The sequence below is a fragment of the Amblyomma americanum genome, chromosome 9 (genome assembly GCF_052857255.1).
Source record: "Amblyomma americanum isolate KBUSLIRL-KWMA chromosome 9, ASM5285725v1, whole genome shotgun sequence".
Classification (NCBI taxonomy): domain Eukaryota; kingdom Metazoa; phylum Arthropoda; class Arachnida; order Ixodida; family Ixodidae; genus Amblyomma; species Amblyomma americanum.
This window is the reverse complement of record NC_135505.1, coordinates 19,962,186-19,982,819: the sequence shown is the minus strand read 5'-3', so window position 1 is coordinate 19,982,819 and position 20,634 is coordinate 19,962,186. Positions and strand designations below refer to the sequence as shown.

Sequence of the window (20,634 nt, the reverse complement as noted above, 5' to 3'; positions counted from 1 at the left end):
CCGCTGGCATTAGCGATGACATGGTCGTGACCTTAGTGACAATGGGCTAGCACGGTGCTGGTCTCGCATCTGGAGGCGTCGGTGCGAACTAAGTGGCAGCCAACTGGTCGGAATGGGACACAATGGACGGAGTGGTATGCAAACGGATGAGCGAAGGAAATGCGTTGTGCAGCGCATAGCCTCTGGTAAAGTGGTTGTTCATCTTCAAGGGGCCATGAAAGGATGTTTTCTCGGCTTAGGAAAAATACTAGAACGATGGGCATTCTGCCACTCGTCCCTGCAGCGCAAAAATGTTTAAGCTAGCTTCATTAATGCAGAAGGTATCGGCGATCAAAACTGATGCTGCTCCTCTTCTCCCTCAACTCATACACACCAATGCAGCAGAAAAATAAATAAAGAAAACAGGTTAAAACTGCACCCTTCCACGCCCCCTCCCGCCCATGTACTATATAGGTATCGCCCAGTTTACCGTTCCGTTGAAGTTGGTGGCTTTCAACGTGTGTGTTTGCGCGCGCGCGCGCGTGTGTGCGTGCGTGCGTCCGTGTGCGTGTGTGTGTGTATGTGTGTGCGCGCGCTAGCGCTATGGTCACTTGTTGCATAAACGCGACAAAAACGGAAGGGTATGCCTTGCAAAGTTCACAGCGCATACAGCAGAGCAGGAGACATCAAGGCGCGTTTGACATCGTGACAAGACAAACAGCCTGAGCGCACAAAACGGAGCAGTGCATCCAAATGACTTACACTCACTCACACTCAGAGCAAAAGTAAACGTTCATTACCTGATCGTAGCGAGTTATCACACCGGAAAGAACGGGATCACAGTCCCGATACCAGTAGATAACAGCCAGAGCTGTCACTCCAATAAGGCCGTAGAAAAATGACACCAGGGAAATCCCAGCAAAGGCCACGCTGGACAATAAAAAGGAGGACTTTGTGACTGAACCGCTCTGTAAATTGTAAAGAGCTAGGAAGTGAGCAGTGCACTGCGGCTGCAGCACCCGACAAAGAAGGAAGACAAATCTCTGTCTTGTGCTCCAGTCGTTTTCTGCGCTGCTCGGATGAACAGCACTGCCGGACCGCAATTGGCTCAGTATATAATCCCGTTATAGGAATTTGCATGGAAATAACCACTGAGGTGGCTAATGGGTCAAAATCCGAGCATTTTTATTTCATAAAAGAGGTGAAAAGGGAGGGTGGAGCAAAAACTGTTTGAGCACAGCTTAACAACGCTGCACCTCCCCAAAGGCAACAATAACAGCTTGCATATTTCACGTTACAAGACTATAAATTTTAATTACAAATTCACAAGGCAAAGAACAGGTCATAGGACATAGAGTGAAGTATCTTCTTTTCCTGAAATCAAGGACTGGATAAATTACATGTGAAAAATACTCATTCATACGATACATCCTTGCTTGTGTTTATACATAGCAACAAGAAAATTCAGACAGCGCTAGACAACTGGTCCGGACTGTCTCCTCCTCTTTCTGGTCCAGCTGTCTAGCGCTGTTTGAATTTTCTTGTTACCATGGAAGACCAACTTACCCAATCTGCCGTCCTTCTGCTATACATAGTAAATTTCACGTCTTATTTCACATCACAACATCACAAATGGTGAGCGCAATGGTTTCAGTGCTGTATTGACAAATATTGTAAACTGCTTCTGGAGCCTTCGCGGCTCTATGTTATGTGACGGCATCGCAGCGATGGCTCTGAGTCGAACAAGTATTGTCATATGGTCGTGACGACCATGAACGACATACGATCTAGCTGGCGTGCAACTGAAACTTTTAGTGCGCAAGCACTTCTATAGCCACAGTCCCCGGGTTGTTTCGGCGGTGCGTGTCATTGTATGGCTGTGAAGTCTCTGAGTCACAAGTGCAGCTGGCCCACTGAGTCAGTGGACACCTCAATCGCGCTCTGAGCAGGTGGTGGCGTCCACCTACAAATTGAGGCAGCTATGCGCCTTTCCTCTTTTCAAAGCTTGCGCAGGGTTTAGACTCTTTAGACCCCGTTGATTGTGAGGAAAAAAGACGCATAACTGGATCCCTGGGTCAGTGGACACCTCTATTGCGCTTTGAGGTACGTGGCGGTGGTGTCCACCTGCAAAAAATAAAAGAATGATTCTCTAATGCGAAATCAATTGAAGAGGGTTAGCTACGTTGTTTTCACCTATGTTTTCGACTATGCTTTAGTATATTATTAACTAATATTATTAACGCGTTTCCTTGTTGTATCCGAGGCTCAAATTCTTTTTATCCGAATTTCACTCCCAGGTCCCAACTTGTACATAACGAAACGACGATTCATTTGGTACCACTGGTGGGCCATAATTTTGTCACCAGTGACTGCCCTAGGTGGCACCAGTCTCGGCACCAGCCCGCACGGTACATATATAGCGGAACTCCAGCGTAGAGGGTAAACCGGCCCGTCGTGCCGGTCCGACGACTGCGCGCGCGGTCACGTGATGGGGTAATTTGATCACATGACCGGCCGCCATCTTGAAATCTCGGACGGACAAGAAACGCCCGATTGCGAGTAGCAAAGGCTAACGCTCTTAAAAATGATAGGATTGCACCTGTCTGCTTAAGAGTGGAAATTCGAATGCCTTTCCCTTTCCTCTCGTTCTCCCTCCCTTTTTCATTTAAAAATCTTGTTTGATTTTTATTTGTTTTTATTTTACTTTGAAAATTTACCTCTCGTTTTGATTTGTTCGTTTTTGTTTTTATTTCTGTGTAATTTTCAGTCCTATAGTTATTATACTTTTTATTTTCCACCCTCCGCTTTTAATTTTTTTGTTTTTCTATCGCAGTCATCTTCATTTCTAGCATCACCACTAACTTCCTCATTATCATCACCATCACCATCATCTTCGCAATCACCGGCTATCACTATCGCTGTCATCATCACTATAACTATGTATAGCACTATCACAATCTCTAGCACTATCGCCATCATAAGCTACCATTATCACTATCACTACCATCACTATCTGTCCCTAGCACTATAACACTACCATCACCACCACTAACTCAAACACTAACTGTCAATACATCAGTAGCTATTATTATTATCATCAGTATTTTTACTATATTTACTAACTATGGCTGCTACCATTACACATATGTTGCTTATCAACTGTTGTTTAATCAACATTTACATTTTATTTTAATTACAATACAACTTATTAGTGGCAGTTCGTCTGGACATTTTTGTGGACAACTTCCATATGGAATTCCGTCCACGCCACTCACGGGGGCTGTCGCCTTAAAAAACGTGCTTAGCAGTGCTAAACCGCCAGCCATTTTTTGCTGAGCGAACATGTTCGCATAAAGCACAACAGACCTTGCTAGCGCACGTATTCACAATTGGCCTAACTGCGCAAATCGGCTGTCATTATTTTCTCTTTCGTTGGCGCAAGTTTCCTACCAAGCTCGGCGTAGCGAACGCTCCGTGGTGTGCACTTCCGCAGGGCAGTGATTTTGCACGATTAAGTTCAGCAAGCGGCCTGAAAATGGCTGCTCAGTTTTGATGACACCACGAAGATAGCGTAGAGCCTTGCGCAAGAAGCCATGGGTATACCCAACACAACAACAACAACAACGACAACAAGAATTTTGATCCGAAAAGTAAAAGCGTTGCTGGCGGTGCTACGCGCATTAATTATTGCTCGAGTTTGAGACATGTCCTATTCAACGTCTTCTCTTGCTCTTTGATGAAACACTTTGCGGGACAAGTTGGCGCATAGCTTCCGGAATTCAAGCGCAACAAACGCAGAACACAGGAATGAGAACGACGAGACGCACGCTCTCCTTTCCATATGCTGTCTCTGTTGCGCTTGAATTATGGAAGAATATCATGCTATTGCTGGTCCTTACCTTTTTTATGTTACTGCGGCGGTAATTCGTACGTTACATGAAAAAATTCCTGGCGCGCAGCGGGCTAAATTTCACGCGAAATTTCCTCACCTCGCAAGTTTACGACTTTTACTGAGTCCGTACAGCAAGGTCATAGATTCTGCTTTTTACACTTTTTATGATTTTGTAAGCTCCTTTCCAGAAGAGCTATTCTTCTTTGGTAGTTGAGATGCATTTAAATCAATATGATTGGTTATAAAGGCCAATGAATCGCTAACTGTTATGTAAATAAATTATAATTTGTGCGGTTTAATATTTCTATGAGCACGTGGCTCAAGAGGGAAGCCGTAGGGGAGGGCTCCACATTAATGTTGACCATGGTGCTTTTTTAACATGCGCTGACATCGAGCAGCACAGAGCAGTTTTCGTAGCTCGCCTACATCGAAGTTCAGCAGCCACGGCCGGGATCGAAACCATAACTTCGGAATAAATAGCCGCACGACAAAGCAACTCAGCCACCGCGGTGGCCCAGTAATGCAAATAGGTTACGATGTAATAACCAGAGACTTTCTGCGAACAATACATTCTTAGCATTCAGTGCACATGCATGCAGTGCATCAACGACTGGCCATTGTATGCAAGGTGCTTTATTCAGAACGATACAGAATGGCAGCTTCTCCCGTAGGCCAGAAAGGCACAGCGCGGGCAGAGGACGTTGAAGGTACCTTCATTATCCTGCGCCCACGATGTTCCTTTCAGTCGTGTTAAGATCGCAGCGGCACACTTGGTCCCCGCCGCGGTGGCTAGCTGGGACGCTCGACTGCTGATCCCGAGGACGCAGGTTCGATGCCGGCCGCGGCGGCCGCGTTTCGATGGAGGCGAATGGCAAGTCGCCCGTGTACTGCACAATGTCTGTGCACGTTCAAGAGGTACTGACACATTGTTCTTGGGTATCCTTTTTTTTTCCTCGAACGACGCCTAAGGACCTGTAGTAATCATGAAAATGAGCTTGAAACACCAGTGCAACGCATGAATAATTAATTACAACGGTTTTGTACCGGTAGTTTTGGTCTCGGCCGGCGATAGCGCTGAACTGCACTTTGACGTCACGGTCAACCGTCCATGCGGGGCTACCTCATTCGTGATGACGTTGGCACCAGCAGCAAGCACGGATTGTTGATGTGAACAACCACTGGGTTCGGTGATGTCGCAATAGTTGGGGCAAGACACCTTTACGTTAATTGGCTGCGGGAGGAAATACCCAACAGCCCCTCGGACAACATTCAAAATGGTATTAAAATATGCTATACTCATCGCCTCCGACTGAAACTTGCCAGAGGGCTTCTCCTTACGCCCGTGAAACTAATCACATGGGTTGTTTGCCGCTGTAAAAAACCCGAGTGGTCGAAATGAATCTGGAGCCCTCCACTAGGGCATCCCTCATAGTCGATGTCGCCTTTGGACGTTAAACCCCGTATACCGAAAGAGTGCCCTTGTGACCTTGCATATGTATTCGCTGTACTTTGTATAAAAAGCTTCCTTGACACCCATGTGAAAAGAATATTCAGTAAATCCCAAGTTTCAGTCGTGACCAATGCGCAGTTGCCACCACGGACTGTCCGAGTCACTCCACGTGCAACTGCAGCGCGATAACCGCATTCTCATCAAGTAGCTGTACGCTCGGACGTCTGCCGCACTCACAAATGACTTACTGAAAGGAGGCAAGCTGCAGGCATAAAAGGAGGCCTGCGTTGTGTATGTGCGGACAGACTAGGCAAAGCAGAACGCAAATACACATGCGCTAGCGACAATACTGAATCTATATATGCACAACGTGAAACTCCTTGCTACGCAGAAAGGGTCTGAAGTATGAAACAAACTCAGTCATAACATCGTTTTATTTCATTATCTCCAATTCAGGCAGTCAAAGAAAAACAACCTAGTCGAATGTTATTTCAGTATTGTCGATGCTATTATTGCCCTTTTTCAAAATTTCGCTTCCCATCGAAGAGCTGACCTGGCCCAAAAAATTGGCAGTGGCTAGCTAAGCTATGCCAGGGTATGGACCTCCTTCACCCCGCGACGTCACGAAGATGCGGTGGCGCTGATGTTAGCAGCGACTTTCGCATGGTAGGCAAAACAGGTTCCGCTTGCCCGTGCCTACCGCAGCTGCCGCAGTTACCGGCGGCTGCTTCAAGCCTGTGCACTGCAGAAGCAGCATATATTGACCAGCTGCGTCACTGCTGGATCCGCGTAGTAGCATAAAAATATTAAATTAGCCTCGATAGGTTTCTCGCGCATAAATGCCGCATTCGGAAACTGGCTAACAGGCATTGGGCCACGGTAGTAAAGCGCGAAGTCTGGGAGGCGATGGACACTGCCACTCAATGCACTTAATAGCATGCAAGTTACTGCGTTCATTCACCTGAACTTATAGTAGGCTGATAATTTCTCAAGGAAAAAAGACATGTAGCTGCACACGTACTTATCACCTTGAGCCGGAGTGCACGGGGCGCCGACTGGTTCACTCGCCCCCAAGGAATGCGTTTTTTTGTTAATAGCACACCATGTTTAAATGGCGCGTTTTGTGACATTTAATATTTACTTGAAACTGTTTCTTGATATGACGACGTAATTATTTCATTCGAGTAGAAAGAAGTCTGGTAAGTTGTGTCAATCTTGCGCGGTCGCGTTGGTGTGCTTAGAATAGCATACCTTAAGTGTGCTAAACGCCATATGCTTTTTCATTGCATCATGCATGTGTCATGTTTCATGAGGTAATACATGATCGCGAAGCTTGTTTGGAAAGAAGCAGCCGCAGGCGTGCTACTAACAGACAGGTGGCGAGATTTAGAGGGGACGCGGCATGAAAAGTGTTTTCGTTATTCGTGCATGCGATATGTAACTAAACTTGGTGCAAATATGAAATTCCTACGCTAGTTTCAGTCATTCCTTTTATATATAGCTATACCTGGTGCAGTTCTGGGTAATTATAATTAACACTGTCGTCAAGACCTCCCAAGCTAGGTCCCAAATAATTGAGTAGATAGTGCGCAGTTTTTTTATGCCATCATGTGCATAAAGCCCGGTTCTGTATGATGACGCGATTAGTTCTTTTTCTATATGATCAGTACTTATGCATGCATAGTTAAACGAAAACGTTTCTTACAAAAAATAACTAACACAATACTGCATGTGTAGGGAAAAAATCGAGAGATTTATTATGCTCCTCAACGTCTCAGGAATAGTTTGCGACAAATGGAATCATTTGATTTTCATGCGAATTACGAAGGTGAGTGATCCAGTCGCAGAAAATGTGAGAGGTCAGAAAACGAACCTTAAAGTTTATTCCCTCGTTTATGGCATCTTCGCTTTCGCTTTGGTCAAAAAAATGCGGCACTGAAATCAAAGAAATTATCTCACAATTTCTGACGACCACACTTCTAAAAAGCGTAATTTATAAATTTGTACTCAATATTTTGCTATAATTTTTCGTCACGAAACTAGACTTCAGGGCTAGGAAAGAAAATAATTCTAGAAATCAAAAATTTTCATCAAATCGACCAGCTTAACAAGAGGACAAGTCGGCCTGGCTGGTGCGTGGTCATGCGGCTAAAAACAGCGCTAAGCGAGACAGGAGATCGGGGACACGACGCTGTCCCCACTTTTCGCGCAGCGCGACACGTACGTATGTCAGCAGACGATGAGCGCATGTCTGCTCCGACGAAACAACGCCAGCACTTCCCCTCACTACTGTCCCGAAGTAAAATCATTCCGGCTAGTGCAGAGTGTCAAAACTTGTTTTATTCAATGCCTAGCGCATAAATAAACGGCAGGAACGCTTTCTACATGTTTACTACTAACCATATATACAATACACAGTGTCAAACTATTTCTCTTTATAGGCCGCACGTGGACAACGCGAGCTCGTGTACTTCGACAAATTACTAAGTTGGAAGCATCGACCATTGCTATGATTCGCAGAAACTGGAAACGCGCCTACAAGCCTTGAAAACCCGCGCACAACACCTATCCGCGACGCCACTCCCCGACCTTTTGCCTACCACGAGCTCGCTAGCGACTGCAGCGCCACCTCGTTTCTTTACAAACATGCAGGAGGTCCATAGACCTCCTGCATGTTTGCAAACAAACGAGGAGGCGCTGCAGTCGCTAGCGGGCTCGCGGTAGGCAAGAGGCCAGGGAGTGGCGTCGCGGAGAGGTGTTGAGCCCGGGTTTTCAAGGCTTGTTGGCGCGTTTTCAGTTTCTGCGAATGACAGCAGTGGTTGATGCTTTCAACTCAGTAATTTCTCGAAGTACACGACCTCGCGTTGGCCACATGTGGCGTATTCAGAGAAATAGTTCGCCATTGTGTATTGTATATATGGTTAGTAGTAAACATGTAGAAAGCGTTCCTGCCGTTTATTTATGCGCTAGGCATTGAATAAATTAAGTTTTTGGCACTATGCAGTCGGAATGATTTTACTTCGGGACAGTAGTGAGAGGTAGTGCTGGCGTTGTATCGGCGGAGCAGACGTGCGCTCACCGTCTGCTGACATACGTACGTGTCGCGCTGTGCGAAAAGTCGGGACAGCGTCGTGTACCCATTCTCCTCTGTCTCGCTTAAGCGCTGTTTTTATCCGCCGGAGCATGCACCAGCCAGGCCGACTTCTCTCTCCCCTTGTTAAACTGGTCAACTTGGTGAATTTTTTTGATTTCTGAAATTACTATCTTAGCCCTGGGGTCTTCTGTTTCGTGACGTAAAACAATAGCAAAATATTTAATAGAAATTTATAGATTACGCTTTCTAGATGTGCGGTCGTCGAAAATTGTGAAGCAATTTCTTTGATTTCTTTGAGGCTGTCTTTGAGTTCAGTGCCGCATTTCTTTGACCATAGCGCAAGCGAAGAGGCCAAAAACGGGGGAATAAACGTTAAAGTTCGTTTTCTGACCTTTCACATTTTCTGCGATTGGCATAACTCACACCTTCGTAATTTCGTAACGCATGAAAATAGAATGATCCTATTTGTCTCACACGATTCCTGAGATATTGAGGAGTGCAATAAATCCATCTATTTTTTCTAACACGTGCAGTACTATGTTAGTTATTTTTGCAAGAAACGTTTTCATGTAACTATGCATGCATAAGTACATGATCATCTAAAAAAAGAACTGATAGAGCAATCATACAGAACAGTGCTTTGTGAACATGCTGGCTTAAAAAAATTGCGCACTTTCTACTCAATTATTTAAGACCTTGAGGTGACTTGACGAGCTTGTTAATTATAATTCCCCAAGAACTGCACCAGGTACAGCTAAAAATAAGACGCATTACTGAAACTACCGTAGCAATTTCATATTTGCACCAAATTCACTTACATATCGCATGCATAAATAACGAAAACACTTTTCATTGCCGCGTCCCCTCTCAATCCCGCCACGTGTCTGTTAGTAGCACGCCTGCGGCTGCTTCTTTCCAAACAAGCTTCGCGATCATGGACTACATCATGAAACATGACACATTAATGATGCAATGAAAAAGCATGTGGCTTTTAGCAAGTTAAGGTGCGCGATTGTAAGCACGCCAACGTTACCGCGCAAGAACTTACCAGACTTCTTTCTACTCGAATCAAATATTTACGTCGGTCATAATAAAAAACATTTTCAAGTGAATATTAAATGCCATAAAACGCGCCATTAAAACATGCTGTGCCATTAACAAAAGAACGCATTCCTTAAGGCGAGTGAACCTACCGGCGCCCCGTGCGCACCGGCTCAAGGTGATAAATACGTGTGCAGCTACATATGTGCTTTTTTTCCCTTGCGCAGTTATAAGCGCACTATGCTGATGTTCAGGTGAATAGACGCAGTAACTTGCATGCTATTAAGTACATTGAGTGGCAGTGTCGATCGACTCTCCGACTTCGCGCTTTACTACCGCAGCCCATTCCCGGTTAGCCAGCTTCCTAATGCGGTATTTATCTGCGAGAAACCTATCGAGGCCAATTTATATTTCTTTTTATGCTACTACGCGGATCCAACAGTGACGCAGCAGGTAAATGCATGCTGCTTCTGCAGTGCGCAGGCATGATGCAGCCGCCGGTAGCTGCGGCAGCTGCGGTAGGCACGGGCAGGCGGAATCTGTTTTGCCTACCATGGCGAAGTCGCTGCTGACATCAGCGCCACCGCATCTCCGTGACGTCGCGGGGTGAAGGAGGTCTATACGTAGCGAGAGGTGCGTTTCCATGGCTGAGCTTGTGGTCGCTGCATGTTTAGCAATGGGAGACACTGAGTATACACATCTTTTATTCATTTTGCTTGAAAGAGACGAAGACTGTCCAATGATCTGTGAAGTAGCATGCAGCGGTCTCAATTTTGTCGATACAGTATTTCGATCTGGTAGAGCCGCTTTAGTATACAAGCTCTATAGTAGTTCCCCATTGTGTAGTCTGGACGTGAGGGTCCGAAGCTAAATTAAAGTCAGACTTTTCTTTCATACACTGAGTAAGAGAGTCATGTTTGCTGTTGAAATCACCCTGTCACGCACAACTGTGAAACCGCGCCGTAGGCTGGTATGCACGTTTCAACCACATCAATCGTCTGCTAGACAGATGTTCCCGGTGCCACGTAGACTCCTTGGATGATAATGCCGTTTTCCAGAAGCCGAACTCAGCAGGCTTCACCATTATTCAGCGCAATCGTAGGGAGGTGTCTGAAAGCGGTGATACCTTGTTTCACGTACACACGGGCTCAACGTTCTTATTTCGTTCAAGCCAACTGCCAGGCGACAACCTCAGAATCGGAAGAGTTAATCCCCTCTTGTCTATACGGCCCTTTAGCAGCGGCTGGACTCTCCGTCTATGCATGCACGTCAAACATTGTGATAGAGGCGCCCACTACATCTCCGCCTTTTATACGCAATCAAGCGCATGCCACGCGGGGTTCGGGTGATAGAGCGGCATGCGGCAAGGCGGCGACGAAGAACGCGGCGCAGCTGTGGGGTCTCTCTGGTTACCATGTTATCAGCGCATGCGCACATCTGCTCATCTGCGTGGCGTCACGCTCGGCTTTCACGGTGGAGCGGGCGTTCGGTCGCGGCGATAGCGAAGCGCACGCCGCACTTAGCTCCTCTTCGGTTGCCATGGTAACGGCGCATGCGCACAACTTTCCTCTCCCATGTACCGCGAAATGCTCAACTGGTAGCCCAGTGTAGCTCTCGCTAAAAACATGCGCCTCGACTGACTGCGGCGACCGCCCAGCGGGCGCTTATAGGAGAACAAGCGTGCCGTGTGCAGCGCCTGCGCGTGAAGAGAACGAGGAGAGAAGTGCAGCTCGGAGGAAAGTGTCGTTAATTTCAAATTATCAATTACTCCAGCACCTGGGGTTAAAGATCCTCAGGTGGTCGAAATTATTCCGGAGTCCTCTATTACGGCACCTTCCTTTCTTTCCTTCCTTCTTTCTTTTCTCTTTTTTTCTTTCTTTCTTCCTTTCTCTATTTCTCTCTTTCTTTCCTTCTTTCCTTCTTTCTTTCGTTCCTTCTTTCTTTCTTTCCTTATTTCTTTCTTTCCTTATTTCTTCCTTTCTTTCTTTCTTTCCTTCTTTCTTTCTTTCCTTCTTCCTTTCTTTCTTTCTTTCTTTCTTCCTTTCTTTCTTTCTTTCTTTCTTTCTTTCTTTCTTTCTTTCTTTCTTTCTTCCGGCGCGATTTCTTACGCGTGGTTCAGGGGTCCACCGAATGGTGAGACAGATACTGCGCCATTTCCTTTCACCAAAAAAAAAAAACAATTCTTCTTCTTCTTCTGCTTCTTCTTCTTTACCTCAGTAATCATGGCACATGCCCATGCGGGGGGATTGGCCAAAGTGTAGTGGCATAAACAAAGAAATTTCCATAGGAGATTACGACAAAATTTTAGCACCAAACGTGAGTTTTGAAAAATATCAATAAAACGACAGAAGAATATTTAACCTAAATAACAGACAGAAATTTGGTGAAAAATGAAGAGCTCAAAGCATATTAAAAGAATTAGCAAATCAACTTACCAGTCTCGATTATGTATTCATGGAGAATCCCACAAATTGAACCCAATGCAAATCCTTTGGCGCTCGCACCAAACGATGATAACACTGGCAGAGATAACGGGACCCCTAACCTGGAGAGAGGGACCCCCAGGTAAATCTTTCTGTGAAGTGCGAACTTTGGACAGTAGAGGAGAAAATGGTGTAGAGATTCAACCTCCCCGCATGTGTCACATAGGTTTGTCGGTGTCAACCCACACCTGCATAGATATTAATTCAAACTGAGAATCCTGCACCGCAACCACGTCATTGTTACCTCACACAGCCTGGTTTTACATGAATGAATGTTCCAATTATATGCTAAGTGCTGATAATCAGTGGTATTTAGTAAGTGATCGCGTAACCTGGGTGATATGTGTTGGAACCGCTGAAACCTGGAAATCGCCAGCATGCTGACAGTCGGGACGGGATGTGGCACTGAGCCATCAGGAGCCGACCTTGCTAAGCAATCAGCCACCTCATTTGAATGAGTACCTGCATGGGCAGGGACCCAGAAAATGGACCTCCTTCAATGTGCATGGGACAAAAATCGCAGGAAACGGCTCAAAAAAATCTTTTTGTGAAGTTTCAAGGGAGTGTAAAACTCACAAACTATCAGCGAGGATAATAACGTGAGACACATGAGATGGAATTTTGTGCAGGCCTATTCAAGGAGCCAAAAATTCCGCAAAGAATATTGGAATGTAATCTGGGATGCGGACAGAATAGCACCATGCCAAATCCTGTGAAAAGATGCCAACTTCAGCTTTTTGGCAGTTGACGGAGGAGTCGGTAGAAACCACCGTATAATGGGGGTATTTTTCTATGTGATCAGAGAAAAGACCGTTTAAATCAACGATCTGAGGGAAGAGCTGAGACAGGAGATAAAGGCCTCCCGTGAAGCGCTGGAGCGGGATTTACGTGCCGATAAGCGAGAGCTGCGAGGGGAAATAGGTGAAAACGAGAAAAGCGTTACTCACATGGATGAAGTTTTTGAAGAGCTGAAGAAGGATTGTTGTGACGTTAAGGCAGAAATTGCTGCACTAAGACAAGAAAACGATGAACTGCGTGCTGAGCTTGATGCGATTAAGAAACGCCTTGCTGACACTGAGTTCCGTCTGACACACGCAGAACAGTACTCGAGAAACAAAAACATTGAAATCAAGAGCCTAGATGAAAAACCAGACGAGGACGTCGCTAGCATTGTCCGTGATCTTGGTGAGTTCGCCGGTGTGGCCATTGCCCCTGATGACGTTGAGACTTGCCACCGCATGCCGTCCAAGAATAAACCCTGTTGCATTGTGGTTCAGTTCTGTCAGCGCCAGAAGAGAGATGCCTTGCTCGAAAAAGCTAGGAAGCTGCGCCTGAAGAATTTTGACCTTGGTAATACTTCGCAATTGCCTGTGTTCATAAATGAACATCTGTGCCCTACTCTCAAGCGTCTTCTGGGACTTGCTGCAGCCAGAAAACGTTTCGTTGGCTGGAAGTATCTTTGGTGTCGCAATGGCAAAACCTACGCTAAAAATTCTGATGACTCTGGAGTACTGATCATCAAGCAGAAACATGATTTAGAGAAAATCCAACGAGAGGTCTCTTTTTGCAGCTAAGAATAAAAAATACAATGGAGGTGATTATGGAAAACTACACTCTTTGGAGGGTAGTCGTCAGATCTGTAAAATTCTTCTACACGACGTCGGCCACGTGGCATTCTCCCCATTTCCTAAAGAAAATCTCACTACATACAGCGGAAGCTTCCATAGTAAGCCAGAATAGATTGCGACAAAAAAAAATACAGCACCAACGCCTACCCAAGACAAACGCCTTCATCGCCCATGACAGTATATGTCTCCCATTTTTACCTGCAGACGCTCGAAGTATTTTTCTTCATACTCGCTGCGCTAGAAACTGCATCTATGTCGATATCGCTCTCACGAAACTTTCCAAATGAAGGGACATTTCTTAACACACGTGTCCTCGTGATAATGACCATGATTCTTAATGCCAGGCAGATACGCCGCCTCGAGTACGGATGGTGCGCTGTAGAGCTTAGCCGTCTTTGCGCACATTTTACGAGTTGGCCGTTCGATAACGGCGGGTCAGGACATAACTTCTAACCGTTCTACGATGGCTTCGTATGTGAGCGACTTAGTTGACGCAGCAGAAGTGGACGACTGTTCATTAAACGATTCTCGCCAGTGCTTGAACTGCATAAATTTTAACCTGAGGTCGGGCCGGAATAAAAACGGCGACCTCGAGGTTTTCTTTAACATGGCCAATATGAGATTATGATGTTTTCAGAAACATGGTTTGATTGGGAAGTGGATGTGGTTAAACTACCTGGCTACAGACTTTATTTTGTTAACCGTGTAGGCAAACGTGGTGGCGGTGTATCCATGCTAATTTCCAATGATACCGAGTGCGAATTGCTCCCCGAGTTTTCCTGCTCTACTCCTAACATCGTGGTCCTTGCACTCAAATCGCGAAAATACATATTATGTACGTGTTATCGCCCGCCATCCGGTGATGTATCTTCGTTTTTCACCTTCATAGATCCAATCTTAGAATTTTTCAATGCTCAGAAATGCCATATAATATTAGGTGATGATTTCAATACTAATTCTCCTGCCGAAAATCGTACAAAAATGTTATTTGAATCTGTTTTGAACACTCACTCTGGTCAAAATGTAATAAAGTCACCTACAAGACTGAGTGAAGGTTCACAAACACTCCTTGATCTTTTTATAACAAACTTTGAAACCAGTCGTACCAAATATGGTGTCATCAATTACTGCTTAAGCGATCACCTTCCGATTTTCATTTCAGTGTATAATGAGTTCCGAGCTATTGCGAAATCTGAGCCACCTTTGTCTCGCTCGCAAATCAATCCGCGCACTTTATCGAGATCCCGTGATTGCATTGCGGATGTGAGCTGGAATGATGTGCTCTGTGAACATAACGCTCGATATAGCCTATGATACGTTTGTGAAGAAATTTTTATCATTGTATAAAACCTGCTTTCCCCTGCATGTGCTCGGTCAAAGAAAATCCGTAAGCCATGGGTAGCGTCTGAACTCCTTAACCTGATAAAAAAGCTTGACCGGCTTTTTCAGAAGTTTATCAGCAACAAATGCCCTGAGGCTCTCATAGCTTTTAAGACCTATAGAAATCATGTCACCAAAGAACTTCGTTCTGCTAGAAATCGTTCTCACTATAATCTCCTAACTTCCTGGAATCAGCAATCTGGTGACGTCTGGCGCAGGTTAAACCAAATAGTTGGAAAATCTCCAGAGATGCTTACAAAACTAAATAATAATAGCGTAGAAATTTCAGGGGAGGACTTAGCTAATACATTCAATTACCGTTTTCTTTTTCTATTCTCAGTGTCGTCCAGTGGAGACTACTTGTCTTTCATGAAACATTCTTTCTAACAAACTGCGTTTCTTGAGCCAGTCTCGGAATCTGAAATATTAACCACATTTGCCAGTTTGAAAAACAGCACGTCCACAGACATAATGGGTCTTCAAGTAAAGCCTATAAAATATATTATTGACCTAACTGCACATATCTTGGCGCATATATTTAACATTTGCCTTTCTTCGGGGGTGTTTCCTCGGAGCATGCAATGTGCAAAAGTTACGGTAGTATACAGAAAAGGCGACAAGTACAACCTGTCTAATTAGCGTCCGATTTCAATACTCCCCGTTTTTTCTAAGGGACTCGAAAAAGGCATTCTTAAATGATTAACTTCTTTTACTGATCGCTACATCTTAGCTCCCGCACAGCATGGTTTTAAAAAAAAATCGATCCACTGAACAAGCGCTCCTTGCTCAGAAAGATCTCATCCTTGAAAATTTTGAAAACAAAAACATGGTCAGTAAAAGTTTGCCGGTGGTGTTGGTCCGGTGTTTCCAGAAACTGGATGCACTGCCTGAAGGCTTCTCGATGACATGATTTGCAGGCGAAGCGATTTAGTGAGAAACGAACTTTTATACAGGCTATTTACAGATGGGTACAAACAAAAGTCAGTATACGGCCACAACTATCCGCGACCGGCCTAGCCGACCGCCTGCACAGAGGCGAGGGACACCGCGTCCCAACAGTCAAACCGGCGCGCCTCGCACCAGCTCTCAACGGTCACTCCCTCCGCACTCGGCCAGACCGAGCGCCTGCCAGCTAGGAGCCGCTCGAGACCAAAGCACACGGGCGCGGCTCCCTTCGCGGGTACACCCCGAAGATGCCCGCGCCCCTTTCCACACGTAAAAATAAACTGCTAACTGCGGCTCATCAGTTTTGACGAATAGGAAAGCTCAGAACTGATGTCAGCGTTTTCCCTTACCCACGAGTTGCTCCGTAGGTGTTCTCGCAATCCTTCGGCAAGGGGACAGGGGTCCAAGGTCGAGGCCGCCAGATAGCCCCGCCGTCCGGAGCGGCGAAGGAAACCGCAAGGACGAATGGGGAGACTAACCAAAAAGGCATGAGTCCCCTTCTAACGGCGTGCACCAAAGCAAAACAAAATAAAACAAAACCGGACGCGCAGCCTAGGTCACTGCCCTCTCGCGGAATATTCGCAACACATGTACAAAAAGATGCGACAGCGTGCCGAACCCTACATGGTCCTTGGTATCTTCGTTGATTTTAAAAAAGCTTTCGATTATATTAACCACAGTATAGTTCTACAAAAGTTGGAGCATTATGGTATTTGCGGTATAGTCCACAAGTTATTTTCGTGTTACCTTCAATACCGATCCCAATGCGTTGTTATAAATGGACACTCCTCTGTCGTCAAACCGGTTTAGCTAGGTGTTCCGCAAGGGAGCATCCTAGGTCCTTTTCCATTTATTTTAGATATAAACGCATATATGGTCCTTGGTATCTTCGTTGATTTTAAAAAAGCTTTCGATTATATTAACCACAGTATAGTTCTACAAAAGTTGGAGCATTATGGTATTTGCGGTATAGTCCACAAATTAATTTCGTGTTACCTTCAATACCGATCCCAATGCGTTGTTATAAATGGACACTCTTCTGTCGTCAAACCGGTTTAACTAGGTGTTCCGCTAGGGAGCATCCTAGGTCCTTTTCCATTTATTTTAGATATAAACGACATAGTTAATATTGACCCTAGTGCTAAGTACATAATTTACGCTGACGACACAAGCTTATTTTTTGCAGGTAGTTCTGGTCCGGATTTGGCTTGCCATGCTAATCGAACACTTAACCTCGTTAGTACCTGGGCAGCAAGAAATGAATTAAAATTAAATATTGCAAAAACCAAGGCTGTTATGTTCCATCCAAGAAATAAAGTTTATGTATTACCCACAATTGTCATTGACCGCGTGGAGATACAGGTTGTTCAGTGTTTCAAGATGCTCGGTGTTCTTTTTTTCTGAAAATTTGTCTTGGGATTCACACATAAATGGCCTCATCAAAAAACTTTCTAAAACTATAGGTCTCATGCGCCGACATTGTTTCATGTTTCCAAGAGCAGTTAATATCATGCTTTACAACTCGTTATTCTCATCATCTCTCAATTACAGCGCACTTGTTTGGGGAACTACTACTAAAGACAATATTCGTGAGCTCCATTTTCTACAAAAACGTGGCATCCGCATAATATGCAAAGCACCCTATTTAAGTCACACGCAGGAGATGTACAAGCAGCTAAATATCTTCAGCGTAGAATCTATGTATGACTACAGACTTTCTAATAAATACAGATTAGAAAGAACTAAAGGGAATGACACCTTGAAGTTACTGGCAAATCTTGAAAAACACTCCTATATCCCCAATGCGCAACCCAGATGAGTGGAAATTGAGCATAATGCCGTAGAGGATATGGAAGGCAAATGTTAAAATTTAGACTACCAACATTGCTGAATGATTTCGCGGGGGGCAGAAATACAGATTTTGACTCTATTTCGTTGAAGAGCCTGCGGAATAAATAGGTATAGGACTTAAATGTCACCACGCCTTAAATTTTGAAACTGTTTGCGCTTTTCCTTTTTTCCTTTTTCCTTTTTTTTGCTGTGTTCCTTATTGCTGATTTCTTTGTATCATGTTGTATGTATGGGTAAACATATATACGCTTCACCATGTAAACTAATAATTTCATTACAATGCACTTTATTTTCATGTATGCTCATGTTTGACTTGTGTTTGACTCCTGTCGCACCCATTTTTAATCTTTATTTTTAACCACTGCAGCATGTAGTTGCATACTGCTTGCCATGTATTGGGGTACGGACTTTAGTCAAGCCTTCTTCTGGCTTTTTGCCCGTGCTCCAAACATCCCTGAGATGTTGAATACAATTGTATTGTATTGTAAAATGTTTGCGGGCATGTGTTTCGCATGAGATGGAAAGATGCGGTCAAAATGAATTTCCACTGCTGGCGGCGTGCCATCAGCCCACTGCAAAGAACTGAGATCAACACCAATCGGTGTTATAAGGTTCTGTGCGAATATAATTTGTTGCATTTGATACCGTGGCCAATGAATAGAAAAGAATAAGGCCGGCTGAGACACAAAAATAGGAGTGCTGACATTAGTCACCGGGTCGGTCGACCTGAGGAAGTCTCGCACCGTGAGTATTTGAAAGCGGGAATTTAGATCAGGAATGCGGGCTTCCAGATAAAGCAGGGCGTTTGAAACTGATTTTGGGAGACCAAGGCAGAGACGTAGAGCGCGCCTTTCCAGTAAGATGAAGGGTTGAAACTTGTGGTTTGCACTACCAGAGAACGGAATGCAACCAAATTCAAGTATATGTCTCACATAGGCTTTGTATACTAAGAATAATGTGTCGCGGCACATCCCAAACTTTTTATTCGAGATTATTATCAGCCGGCCTAAAGCGCGTTCTCCTTTAAACACATTGCTGTTTATATGAAGGCTGCAATCTAATGCAGGGTGATAAGTAACACCTAGATATTTTAGGGATTCCACTTGTGGAATCAGGTTAGAGCGGTGGACTAATGCAATGTGCAAAGGCGTGTCTGGAGGAAATACGAAAACGCAGCATTTGTCTACATTCAGGGATAAATTAATTGGTTTGATCATAGAAGGGATAAATTAATACTCTGCAACCATACTCCAAGAGCATCCAAATATCCCTGCAGAATCTGGTAAAGGGAATGGATATCCCTGGCCGAGGCGAAAAAAGCTATGTCATCTGCACACACAAAAACTGTTACACCAGGACGAATGGGGATGCCACTGACCAAAATATTAGAAAGCAGAGGGGATAGCACCGATCCTTGCGGCACACCTCTTGATTGATAATATGTATTAGAACAAAGGGTTCCCTCAGTGCAATAAAAGTATCGGCCCTTCAGAAATTCAGATATCCACGCATAAATGTAGGTTGGAGGATGTAACTGAGCAAGCCTGTTAAGTAAAATAGTATGTTCTACACTGTCATAGGCTTCTGCTACATCAAGAGTAACCAAAGCTGAAACTTCCCTTCTGCGTAGCGAAAGCCGAATTCTGCTCTCTAGATCCACATGCGCGGACAATATAGAGCATCCGCGACGAAAGCCAATCTGGGCTTATGTTAGACCATTGACATCATGAACATGTTTTGTGAGGTGACTGTGCACTATTCTTTCTATTAATTTGACTAAATTTGAAGTCAGCGCAATTGACTGAATATCATCTAAGACGTATCATTTTTCTGCATCTTTCATCAAGTAAATAATTTTCGCTGTCTTACAAATGCTTGGAATCCAAGCATTTTCCAACAAAGCATTGACCATATCTAAGAGGTCGCTTGTAAAATCCTGGGCTAAAATTTTAATCATACCAGCAGTGACACTATCTGGTCCACTTTTTTTTTACTTTAGCTTCGTCATCTTCGTGCGGAGCGCGCGCTCACCCTTGATCCCGTGCCCATGCAGAGTGCACCTGCTGGACGGAGCCACGCGTGTTTCTTTCGCGGAATACCTCCCATGAACAGCTCTCACTTTAAAACTACCACCAGAACTGGCCTCACAGTTCGCAACTTACGTCCTTGCTTCGGGCAGAGACCGTGCTGCCAGGAACCTTTGCGTTATCATCTGGTCCAGGCCAACTCGCGTGAGCTGGAAAGGGAAGGCTGCGACAGACGCAGCCCAGACGGTTTCGTCGGTCTCCAGGTCCAGGTCAGTTCTGCGTGTCAATTAAACGTCAAGTACGGGACGTTCATTCAGTTTTTTCCTTATCATGTCCAGCTCTCTTGAAAAACTTTTTGGAATTTTGGAATATTGTAATGTCTTTTTATGGAAATATTGAAGGTAATATTTCATTGTTTTGATGCGTTGCAAAATATTTATTTTGAAGGTTTTTATAGTTCGCATCGAGCATTAAAACTGGCAGAGAAAACCAATGAAGAGCGTTTTTGACGAAAGCAAAAATAATACCAAAATCATGAAAGTGTGCCGACGGGGAATCTACGGTTATATTGAATGTTATTGTAAAATCTTACAATATATGAAAACTCTCTTCAAAAACTCTTCATAAACTCTTTCCCGTTGAAAAATGCTTTTGTCCAGAATTGCTGGGTATGCGCATTGCAGGCTTCATTTTTGGCACGCCTCTCTGTTCACGGCTGCGTCAGTTACAACTTCGCCCTATAGCCTTCGGTATGGAAGCGAAGAGCCGCGGCTACTCGAAGTCAGCAGCCGAGCTGCAGTTGAGGTACGTTTGTTAGAAGTGCGAGGTAAAAAGACGCCTTGAACGAATTGCATCTTGCGGCCA

General features: G+C 44.7%; 1 protein-coding gene across 2 annotated transcripts in view; it reads right to left on the bottom strand.

Moving 5' to 3' along the window:
• LOC144105752 (sodium-coupled monocarboxylate transporter 2-like) overlaps positions 1–20,634 on the bottom strand; it is a 230,096-nt gene that overhangs the window by 59,995 nt on the left and 149,467 nt on the right. For both annotated transcript variants that reach the window (XM_077638865.1, XM_077638866.1), the window contains exons 7-8: positions 19,906–20,046; positions 780–909 (exon numbers count right to left, since the gene is read on the bottom strand). In XM_077638865.1, coding sequence (XP_077494991.1) covers positions 780–909; positions 19,906–20,046 — 271 coding nt within the window. The remainder of the gene's footprint in view (positions 1–779; positions 910–19,905; positions 20,047–20,634) is intronic.